The following is a 12,144-nucleotide window of genomic DNA, read 5'->3' on the forward strand; positions in this document are numbered from 1 at the left end:
ATAAATCAAAGGAAATCCATCACTATTGTTATGAAATATACATTCAACAGAAATGATTAACAGGGAAAGACCTGGAAAATACCATAAACCAAAAGGCAAAGCCATTCTGGGTGTTTTCCTTCCTTCTCTGACAGTTGCTCAATTCATTTTCTGCCTAAAATTCTGTCATTACATCATCTCAACTTTTATTTATTTCCCATTCTTTACACCTGGTGATAATCCTGGAGTACTTTCCCATTCTATAAAACTGTCTTTGACTGTGGCATCCCCCCAGACTCACCCAAACAAACGGCTTTTCAAAGAGCAAGAGAAGCACATCTTTGACGGGCTCTAACAACTTCTTCTGATTTGGTCCCTAACCAGTTCCCACCCGATGAGATCCCATGACATGTCTGCCTGACATGACAGACAGACACCCTCACTACTCAACTGTGCATTGCACCTGTGGGTGCCATTCATACCACTCCCCCGTCCGTCAGCTCCGGGTAGTCCAGAAGGCCCAGACGCTCAGCTCCTGGCCTCTCCCAGCCTGCGATGGAAGCCTTCACAAACAGCATGGCACCTTTCATGCACATGGACTCACACACGTGTGGCCTTTCGTGCTGCCACTGCCTACGGGAGGATACAGGAACGCACGGCAATCTGAGGTGCTAGCAGACTTTCAGCCTTTCAGGATGATAACAGGAAATCTAATTTCTAAATCTGTTGCCATTACTGGAAGCGAAGGGAACAGTCTTTAGAATGCATGGAACTAAGATGACAAAAGATCAGAACGCTAAGATGCAAACTCTGAAAGTCAACAGCTCCCAGCTGGAGGGCTCAGAGCAAGGCTATCCTAGCAGACGCTGACCTCCACTGCCACAATTCTCACTAAAACAGAAACAAAATCGATGTTGCGAGAATAGCCACGAAAACGACACACAACAACACTAAATAACTAAACACGACACACGACAGTCCCTGAAGCAGCGCAGGCCTGCCCCATGAGCACGAGGAAATGAGAGGATGGCAGAGCTCAGCACGGCAGGGTACCTGGGACTGTCTTACGCAGCCTGTAGAAAATGCAGGTGAGTCAGAACCTGTATAAAATGATCAACTCGCCAGGGAACAACAGACGCCTGCACCAACACAGTGGTGTATGGACGCCTAAAAGTGCTCCGTACTGCACTGAGAACCACAGAGAACCCTGACACACGAAGGTCTTTGTAAACGATATCAATTAAGATAGAGATAAAAAGAACGAAAGAAGAGATAAGGGAAATGCAGAAAATGTAAAGTCAGTGACTATAAGGAAAAAAATCACAGATGTTTGGTGTGACAAGCACATGGAAGGCAGGTTCCCCCTGCAGCAGGTTCCCCCTGCAGGTGCTGGCTGGGGTGTGAACTTAGATGAAGTTCTGGGAGTAACAAACAGTCTCTTCCTGCAAGAGAGCCATTCATATGGTGTGAGGCCACAGTATCTTTCATACTCTAACCTACAAAAATTTATAGACTGTGTTGCTAGAAAAATAGTTCTAGGAAAGTGTGCCAAAAATGTATAATGTGGGAAAAAAAGGTCATGAAGTCAGAGTGGGTACCAGGGACATATAGAAAGAACATACACTGAAAACAGTACAGAAGCTGGACTCTACCGACCAGCTAAGAAGAGAGTCTTCTCCCACTACTGGGGGGGTCTGCCACTGCAAATCTGCAGTGAGAGAATAGGGGTTCATGAACCCATAGAGAAGGGAAGGTGGATGATGTCCTGGGTGAAGACTTATCAGCCACACAGGTGGAGCCCTGTTCAGTGGAGAGCATGTGCATGAAGACCGAGGGCTGCTCCGATCTGAGGGCTGCTCTGTGGATGGCATCAGTGTGGCCAGCCGGTATGCGGTGAGAGTTAAGACCTGCTGAACTCCACACTGCACTGCATCCACAGTTCCTGGCAATACTACTTTCTTGAAAGATGTTATATAATAGCATATACTGGCTTGAAATGAAATAAACATTAGTAATGCTTCCATCACAAAATTGGTGTTGAGGAGATAGTTCAGCAGTTAATAGCACTGGCTGCTCTTCCAGAGGACCTGGACTCAATTCCCAGAATCCACATGGCAGCTCATAACTGTGTGCAACTCCAACCCAGGGGATCCAATGTCCTCTTCTGGCCTATGCAGAAAAAAGTTCCATAATACCCATAAAAATAAATAATTAAAGAAAAATTATGTGAGTTGTAAATTCCCTCGGTTGGCTTACATTGTGAACTACTTCAAAATTGACGTCATCCAAGCCCAGCACATAGGGATAAAAGGGGTATATTAAATGGACAACTATAGTATAATCTGAAATTTAAAAATCAACTTCTCAACCCGTTTCTTAGACTGCTTGTGCAATCTAATGGACCACCAAAGACTGGATCGCTTAAATACCAAGCATTAATAGCTCACAATTCCAGATGCTGGAAGTACAAGAGCAAAGGGCCAGCATGGTTAGTTTCTGCCGGGGGCTTCTCCAGTCTCATTACAAGGGCCCCACTCTCCAGGCTCCATTTGCGCCTATCTTCCACAAACTCCAACTCCCACACCAACGGACGGCGGCTCTGCTCCTACTTCAGGGTCCGTGACATGGCCAGCTCATGCCAACAAAACACAGTCAAGGAAGACTTAACTCGCTCAGGGCTTCTTCCACTCTCTACAGGGAAGGAAGCAGTCAAATAGTGAATATATCAACAAGATTCTATTAAGTTTTCAAGAAAGTAGCAGAAATAGGGCAGGAAGAAGACGACCAGCCTTAGTCAGAAGTTGGAAAAATATTGTCTCATGAAGTCACTGCAAGATTACTGTGACCTAAATAATGACCCTCTAACGGTGGTTCATCATTCCCATAATGCCCTTGTTCTCCCAGACATGCTAAGGCATAATACCTCCTCGACAATGAACATTTAGAGGGCAGAGCACTCAAACCAAGCACAGCAAATATCCTTTAATTATTTCCCCATTACACGTCTACAACTGAGAAAAGTCAGAAATTGAGAATCCTTCGAATGGTCATAAGGCAAACACAGCACTGGAAAACAGCTGGCCCTTCCCAACGTTTTCTCAGATACGTAAACCTGGGAGCAATTTCTTACCGTGTTCTTCTGACAGTGGACACAGACTCATCTTTTCTTCTACGTTCTATATAAACTCTGTAATTGAGGAGAAGTCTGCGGTGTGGCCGCTAGGTAAACTAGATGGATTTTATGAGATCTGCCCCACACTCATCCCCACATTGGCTGCTGAGGTCTGTGGCTTTGTTCTAGACCTCAGAGAAGTACAGAAGGAGAGCAGGAGCTTCCCAGAGACTGCAAACTGGCGTTTTCAAAAATACCAGGTTCCTTTGCCACTGGGGGAGAGTGAGGCTTATCCATTACAAGTCTGTGTTTTCCTCTTGTGGCGATGTTGTTAAACAATAGAAAACCTATTACCAACACTTCCCAATGACATTGACTGAGAGCAAAAACCTGCACATCCAAGGCTCCCCCATGACACACAGCGCAGTAGAAGAAAGGTGACAACAGGGCACAGAGACATCCTTGGAGCAGACACAGTGGCTGTCAGCATTAAAACCACATTTTACCAAATCAGACGTTATCAGGCCAACTTGAAAGGTTATGCCATCTTATAGAGCCAAGCTCCAACCCCCATCAATGACTACAACTGTTGTTTTCAGATATGTTTATGCACGGGTCTTTACAGGAATATTAATTCCAAGAGGTCCAGGGTTATAGGACCAGGAAGCTTCCATAGCCAGCCCTGAGCGACCTGTGATCTAAATCACTGAGAATTGTAGACTACATGAATGTACATCCAGAATCTATGTTTCCAGAGACTTCATATAGAATCACACACGAACTTAGAGACCTCGATGTAAGGCAGACTCTACTGGAGTGCTCATTTTTGTCTTACAGAACACTTCTCTTTCCCACGGTTGACAGACTTCAACTGTGGGACTGAGTAGGGGCCAGTGCTGGCTGCTGTGCTGCACCAACAACCCCTCTGGGGCTCTTTTCAGAGACTGATCCCTTTTATGCCTTCGAAACGCATGACCAAGTTCATGTACCAGGACAAAGTACAGCCCAGTCTGGGTCAGATTCCATGCACTGATCCTGCTGAGGCATCAATTCCCCAAAGAACTGACCTCAACGGCGCTGTTCTCTTAACCACGGCTGATTCTGTGCCCTTCGCTGACTAGCAGTGAGTGTCCCGGAAAAGCCAAAGTCTCACTTCAGCGATTCCTAATTCAAACATAGGGTGCCCCAGTAGAATGTTTAAGGGGCTCCGCTGCCTGCACTGCTCTCAGCATTGCCTTCTACCTTCTCACAATAGTTCACTGGGCTCTGAACGTTTAATGGCTTCTCCAGAGTTCTTCCAGAATCCTCACACAAGCACGGTCACATGGCACAGCAACATTCTCTGGTACAAATTTGTCTTAGTTGGGGTTTCTACTTGCTATGATAAAACACCCTGAGGCAACTCGGGAATGAAAAGGTTTCTTCTGATGATACATCCGTATCACAGGCTATCACAGAAGGAAACCAGGACAGGGACTCAAGGCAGGGGCTGAAGCAGAATACACGTGAATGCTACTTACCGGCCAGCTCCTCGTGGCTCACCGAGCCTGCTTTCTTAGATCGCCCAGGACCACTGGTCCAGGGGCTAGCACTCTGCAATGGACCCAACTGTGTCAATCATCCATCAAGAAAACGCACCACAGGCTTGCCCAGGGTACAGTTTGGTGGGAGCATTTCCTCAGTTAAGTTCCCTCTTCAGAAAAGACAGGAAAACTACCCAAGTACAGCAGGTGTCAGATACAGGGCGACTACAGCATTCTTCACCCAGCAAATGTGCTCCTTTTCAGGTTCCTGAGCAGACTCGGTTACCTTCCCACACCTGAGGTTGCCAAATGAAAAGTCCAGGGCTATCAAACCACCAGTGTAATACACCCTTATAACCACAGGCCTCAAGATGCTATGACCACAGCAGTGTCAGGCCAAGAGCCCGAGTGTTCGACACTTAGATACTAAAGCATGATAATAGTGACAATTATCCCCACTCTTAGAAGTTTAACATGGTCTGTGAAGTCTGGAAGAGAACACAGGTGATGGTGACCTAATGCTACACAAATCCATTCATAGACGCAAACTTAAGGTCCTTGAAACACTTCACTTTCCCATAACAGCCATGTGTGTTTTTTATTGATTGATTTTTTAATTCTTAAGCAGAAAATACTCCATCTCCTGTAACCACGAGGCACTCCTGTAGAAGCATGAACAGGGAAGGGTCAGAATGAAGGCTGATGGTGTGGCAGGATCATAATAAAGGCTGTCACTGCGCGCTCACGTGAAAACTGGTCACCACAGAATAAAGGCAGCAAGCAAGCTTGATTTTTCAAGGCTTCCACTGAGAGTGCCCGAGCTGGTCACGGCTCCACTGAGAGTGCCCGAGCTGGTCACGGCTCCACTGAGAGTGCCCGAGCTGGTCACGGCTCCACTGAGAGTGCCCAAGCCGGCCACGGCTCCACTGAGAGTACCCGAGCTGGCCACGGCTCCCCAAGCTGACAGCTGCTAGAAACGAAGCCTTAGGAACTGGCTGTGTTTGTTATTAATGTTTTTAACACAGGTGTGTGATGTGCTTTCTAAGTAGGTAGAAAATTCACCTGGAGCCGCTGTGGGACCATGCTGGGGAGAGGTAAGCACGCTCCATTTAGTTCTAGCAAGGTCAGCTGACTCACTGGCTCCCTCCACTTGGCCTGCACACCCTAGGCGCGGCAGGAGAGGGAGGTGTCTCTATTGTTCCCTGGCTATTACAAGGTCTTAAATTTCCATGTGCCCATCACAAAAATAACAGAAACCTCTGCAATGCTTTATATTTTAAAGTCAGCTGAAGTTTTACACACATTCCATTTGTTAATTACTTTCTTGGGCCAGTGAAAACCCCTGCCAGCGTGAGCCCCATGCTGACCTTAGGATGGTAGATTTCCTCTCAAACCTGACAATTAAAAACCCAATGTATGAAAACATGTGAAAAGATTTTTAATTTTCCTTGTGATAACTAAGAATTTGGGTTTTCTTGTTCTGTACTGCCCATTTTTTTTCCAGAACAAGCATAGACACCTGGGATTTCTTTTGGAGAAGGGCTTTGGACCCACTCATACACTCCACTGGTGGCACACCCAGGAATCCCGGCCACAGTCTGCTTCGTGCTGCAAAGGCCCAGCCAGCACTCCACACCCTTCTCATCTTAACAAGAGACACCGCCCCTCTTTCTTATCTCGCAACGTATTCAGAAGACGCACATGTTAGGTAGCTAAGTATAAAAAAGCATGGGCTGCCCACCCTACTCTACAGGAAATGCAGGATGGATCCCCTCACCCTACTCTATAGAGAGCATCCAGCCCAGGACAACCCTGGAATAAGATCAGTGAGTAAGCAGCAGGCACAGAGATGACAGCTGTTTCCCAGTCCAGCTGCCCCAGAGTTTGAAAGCATTGCCCTAACAAACGAACTCCATTTCCCAGTTTCTCCAGATCTCTATCTGCGCGCACCTTCCGTAAGCTAGCGCACTTCAGCGTGGAATCAGTGATCTGATGTCAGCATCACAAAAAGTCATGGCAACGGAGAATGCTGCTTCCAGACTGCAGCAGGGGACCACTCTGCGCCGTGCGGCGTGTTTGCTGCTCACCTGAAGCTCCCGGTACCTGGCCTGGAAGGACAGGGCGTCCTGCTCCTTCTCCTTCAGGAAGTCCTTCTCCAGGACGCTGTGCTTCTCCATCAGCGCGTCCACGTCCTGCGGGGAGCCCAAACACAAGCTCTGCTACGTCCATGGCATCAAACACTTCAGTAAACAGCGGGGAAAAAAGCTCAAAGTCTAAGAGTTATACAGGGATGAATTTGCCAAAGTTAACTAATTTCTAGGCCAATATCAAATATTGATGTAACATTAAAATTAATAAATATGCAATAGTGAGGCTGGAGAGGCGGCTTAGAGGGTAAAGTGCTCACTATCTAAGCATGAAGGACCTGAGTGTAGACCGTCCACACACACACACTCCCCATCCACCCCCCCACACACACATATACACACCCACACCCACACCCCCCCCACACACACACACAAAGCCAACGGTGTCCACAGGCATCTGCATCTCCAGAACAGAGAGACAGAGACTGCGGTATCCTCAGAGTCCCCGGGCCATCCACCTCAGTGGAAACGTGAGCTCCATGTCAGGAGGAGACAGGGTAGAGTCATAGATGAAGGCTTCCCGAACTGACCTCTGGCCTCCAGAGAACATATGGGCATATCCAGCTACATGCAAGCAACCCTGTATATAGGTACGCACCACAAACACAAAACAAGAAATAAATAGGAACATGAGTGTCTCAAAGAGTACTATGAACAGAACCCAATCTCTGGAAGTGCTTTTGATGAACTGGCTAAGATAAACAGACATACATATGTGTGGACAGACGGATGGAAGCAGACTGAAGGATGGAGAGAAAAGACAGATAACTACCAGATGATAAATGACAGAAGAGAGGTAGATGGACAGACACACGGACATATGGAAGGACAGAAGGGAGCTGAGAGCATGTCAGTCCCTTCCCTAACAGCTGTGTTCAAACACCCAGGGGTACTTGACCTCCCACAGGTAGAAGGTAACACATCAAACCTGAAATCCACACATGAAGTAAAACACTGCTTACAGAAACAGAAGCCTTAGAGGAGCAAGAAATAACAACAAAAAGCCTCAGAAAAATCTGTGCAGGCCTTAGAACCGTACCGCACCAGCACGGTCTGGAACCACGAGTCTCGGCGGAGGGTGTCCAGGTTGAATGAAATCCACAGAGCACAAGGTTGAAGTGAAACAGCAGCTCGCTCATTGTTCTGCTGGGGCTAGCTTTTATACCATGGCACCAAATGGGGAGGGGGCTGCGAAGGGACTGTCACCTGACCCAAGGAGGAACTCTTACCTGACCCCAGTAGGGGTCAAGGACTGATCACATGCACTCAACCTTCACCTGTCCCCAGTAGGGACTGCCACCTGACCCCAGCAGGGATCAAGGAATAATCACGTGCACTCAAACTTCCTCATCCAACTCCAGGAGCAGAGGGAAGTTAAGGTTCTTTGCAGATAAGCACCTCAAATGGGGGCAGGGAAATATAACTCGGGGTAGCAATTCCCACAGAACCGCATTCAACTTTCGAGTTCACAAGGGTCCACGCTGACACTAAAGTCCCAGGACGCTCAAGTCCTTTATAAAAAACAATATGATATTCTCTTATAACCTACACTTATCATACCATATACACTAAATTATCTTCAGCCACTTAAAGTATGCACAACGGAAATTATAAAACTGCTGTATCGTTGGTGGCAACAGAAAATGCAGGTCTGTAAACAAGAACCTCCAGCAGAGAGAAGGGTGTTCCTGAGTGTCTCCAGTGTCTGGCTGGTTGGATCAGATGCTGGATGCATGGCTGTTCTAACCACTGACTAGAGACCTGTTTCAGGTTTATTTAGCTTTTCTTTATTTCTGTGTGTTTACCTGCATGTATCTATGTGCACTACATGCATACAGGACCCTTGGAGGCCAGGACAGGGCATGGAGCCAGAGTTATAGACAGTTGTGAGCTGCCACTGGGTACTGGGAACCAAACTTGGATCCACTTGCAAGGACAGAAGGTGCTCTTAACCACTGAGCCATCCATCTCTCTAGTCCCTGACCGGCAGCTTCTAGTAAGACGCCTCCACTGAGAGTCTGATGTGACTGACCTGAACCCCACCCCAGGGAAGACAGAACATTCTTTGGTGAATTTTCAATCCACTTTGCACTGAACTGGATATCAAATTGCTAGCAAATACGATTCTACATTCCCAGGCGAATGTGCGCACACCTTTTTAATTCTCTGTTTTTCTTCTTCAGACGCTTTGAGTTTGGTCTCCAGACTTGATATTTTTTGCTGGAGCTGTGAGTTGGACACGTCGGCTCCAGGACCCTCAGGATCATCCTCCAGTGCAATCGCTCCATGGCTCGTCTCATCCGCTAAGCCAAGCGGGAAAAGTGGGATATTCAGATGTGTGTGCGCTGACTGCTGGATCTAAATCATGTTAACAGAGAAGGGTTAGACCATCCCGTCAAGGAAATGTTCAAAGGGCATCATAAACCACAGTTAGAAATAAGCTGTAGTGCAAGCAATGAAATCATCCCCCCCCCCCCCACCAAAGTGAACTAACAGAAGACGTCACACTATTACAACAGCCTGATCTTTGAATCAATGCATCTGAGACATACCCACTCTGAAATGTATACACTGATCTAGGACCGATTTAGAATTAAACTGCAACTCAGAATCTCACATTTATTACCAACTTCTAGCAAAATTGACAGGAGACTAAGAACTGAGTTTTGGAACCCGGCCTCTATACCCAGCACAATGCCTAGCTCTACAGACTCCTGAATGAACACACTCTGATGATGCTCTCCTTCGGGGCTTTACCCTAAAACTGAAATAGATGCTTTTGACCCTAAAAACATGTTAATACTCCCAGGAAAGAAACTATTCTTTCTAATAAATATTTCCCTTTTTGAAGTTTAACTTTAAGTTTGAAATGCAAAAACAATCACTCTTTTTTTTTTATTTACTATTCTCCTTTTAAGTCCAAGATATCATATGCATAGTTAAGTCCATTGTAATGGCCACACAGCTGTCTGCCAGAGCGAAGCATCAACCTCTGTGACAGAAACGCCACCACCTGAGCACAGACAGGATGATGCTCTTCCAGCGCAATTTCACACACAGTTAAATTGTACAGTGGCCCCAAAAAAGTTAGCTGTGGAGCCCAGTTCTGTCTCTGTGGCCTGCCAGGACGTTCTTATAGGAAGTTTACCCTGTATGCCTAGGTTCTCTTTCAACAGGGGGATCAATGAATGGTACATTGTTTTCCTTTAAGATTTAATTTTACAGGGGGAGAGCGGGTGCCTTTGTGTGGATGTGTACATGTGTTTGAGGTAACATCCCTCTGCACTGATATTTTATTTGTAATCTAACAAATAAAGCTTGCCTGCAGGCTCAGAGCAGCCAACCACTAGAGTTCTTACCTCTACCAATGCTCAGACCGAAGGGGCGATTCTTTTCCCAAGAAACCACAGAGTGCATGCTCAGGCTGAATTGCAGACTGCAAATGAGCCCCTGTCTCCTCCCGCCTTATTTTCCTCTCTCCACCCAGCCATACCACTCCAGTCCCCACCTCCTTTGTGCTGGGATTAAAGACCTGTGATTCTAAGTCCTGGGAACTACTTCCTGTGAGCTGTTTTCCTTTTAGACAGATTCAGTCTCCTGTAACCCAGAGTGGCCTTGAACTCGCAGAGATCCTTCTGCCTCTGTCTCCAGAGCACTGGGATTACAGGTGTGCGCCACCTCTGCCTGGCCTCTATGGCTAACTAGTGACTTAGCTCTGCACTCTGATTTTCAGGTAAGCTTTGATGGATTACAAACAAGATCACCACATCTTCTGGAGTTGCTCGATGTGGGTGTTGACCCAGACTCAGGTCCTCTGCAAGAGCACTACGTACGCTCAGCGGCTGAACCCGCTCACCAGCCACAGCAGTACGTACCCTGGCGGTCGGAAGACTACCTGAAGGACGGAATTGATATTCACACAGGAAGCTCTGGGCTCTGCCACCAGTCTTTAAGCTCACTGGATGTTTATGGATTGGGTCCTGCCAGCTAGCTTTCTTTCTTGAATCTAGTATCCTCAGGACCCCTAAATGGAGCCATGGGCCTGAGTACTAAGTCAGCTTTAGTAAATGAGACACTCAAAGCAAACTTCCGTAACCAAGGTACAATCATGTCACAAAAGAGTTACCTAGTATTTTTTTTTTTAATTCTAAGTCTTGGCCTCAAAATTAGAATTTCTTATCCATTTAGTACAGAAATACCATTTTCGAAAACTTCATTTTAAAAAGAAGTCCTACTTCATGTTCTGAGGATTTCTAAATTCAGTCAGGATGCATCTTATACGTTTCTAAAGCTGCTTGTGATCACCTGAGCCTTGTGGATGGTCTGACTCACGAGGCCGCTGTCTGCACGCGTGTCCTCTGGTGAGGAGATGATAGCATCAGAAGGGAGGTGGCCAGGGGACGGAGATGAGAGCTCATGATCCAGAATGAGCTCCGGAGAAGCCGGTGAGAGACGCACTCCGGACACTGAAGACAGAAGCACAAGAACCGTGTTAGAAGACAACACAGAGACAGGGAAGGTGGCTAGGACAGTGTGAGGCAGAGCAACAGAGGTGGAAAAGCAAGATTGTGTGGCTAACGTCTAAAGTCCAAAGGAGTGTTTCAGAATTACAAGTGATGTTTCCACGGGTCACACACAACATATTTTAAAGTCTTTAGCACACACACTAGCCTAGCCCACTGGAGATGTCCATTTCCCAGCAGAGGAAATGTCCAGCCGGCGACATAGTACACACAATACTGGTGTGGCCGGGAGTAAAGGCAGGAGGCCTGGGGAGACACTGTCACACAGCGGTGACCCTGGCCCCGATCTAGCGGAGCTCAACAGCTAAAGCAAAGACGGAGGAGGGCTGCTGTAAAACCTGGAAGTTCCTCTTTTGTAATAAATTTATTTTTAAGTTTTCATGTTAAAGTCAATCTTCACTTACTGGACTGTTTCCACAAAAGTAATGTTGAAGGACAGTTTCGCTATTAGATCCATAATAAACCACTGTCACAGTGTAAATAAGGTTCCTATTAGAAGGTTAAGCAGGTGACTGACAAGTACAAAAAAGACAAAAATACAAATGAGGAAAAAACAGATATGTATATTACTTTATTTTAAATGCTCCCAAAGAGTGAACTGAACCTAATCTGCTTTGGAACGTACGGCGCCGTCTGGACAGTCACCGCACTCCCACACCCGGAGACTAACTGCAATGACCTTTATTCCACATTGGCATCGGTAGCTCTGTCCTCGGGTCCTATCACAAACTCTGAAGGTGGCTCACAGTGGAGATTGCGTGTTCCCCTGAAGAAAGACACACAGAAGGCAGTAAATTCTAATGAGCGAAATGCACAGATTTCTGACTGTTATTTTAAGGAACGGCTTAGTCATGTAAAAG

The 12,144-nt window shown here is 46.6% G+C and overlaps 1 protein-coding gene across 4 annotated transcripts in view; it reads right to left on the reverse strand.

The window, feature by feature from the left end:
• The window catches only part of Ccdc91 (coiled-coil domain containing 91), a 180,591-nt gene that overhangs the window by 109,656 nt on the left and 58,791 nt on the right, over positions 1-12,144 (reverse strand). For 2 of the 4 annotated variants that reach the window (XM_087903944.1, XM_087903945.1), the window contains 4 exons: positions 11,964-12,050; positions 11,067-11,227; positions 8,916-9,119; positions 6,702-6,806 (listed from right to left, as the gene is read on the reverse strand). In XM_087903944.1, the coding sequence (XP_087760070.1) occupies positions 6,702-6,806; positions 8,916-9,119; positions 11,067-11,227; positions 11,964-11,982 (489 nt within the window). In that variant the 5' untranslated portion in view covers positions 11,983-12,050. The remainder of the gene's footprint in view (positions 1-6,701; positions 6,807-8,915; positions 9,120-11,066; positions 11,228-11,963; positions 12,051-12,144) is intronic. The other 2 variants (XM_087903943.1, XM_087903942.1) reach the window with 1 other exon arrangement.

The sequence above is a fragment of the Myodes glareolus genome, chromosome 3, assembly GCF_982192425.1.
Source record: "Myodes glareolus chromosome 3, mMyoGla1.1, whole genome shotgun sequence".
In the NCBI taxonomy this organism is placed as follows: Eukaryota; Metazoa; Chordata; class Mammalia; order Rodentia; family Cricetidae; genus Myodes; species Myodes glareolus.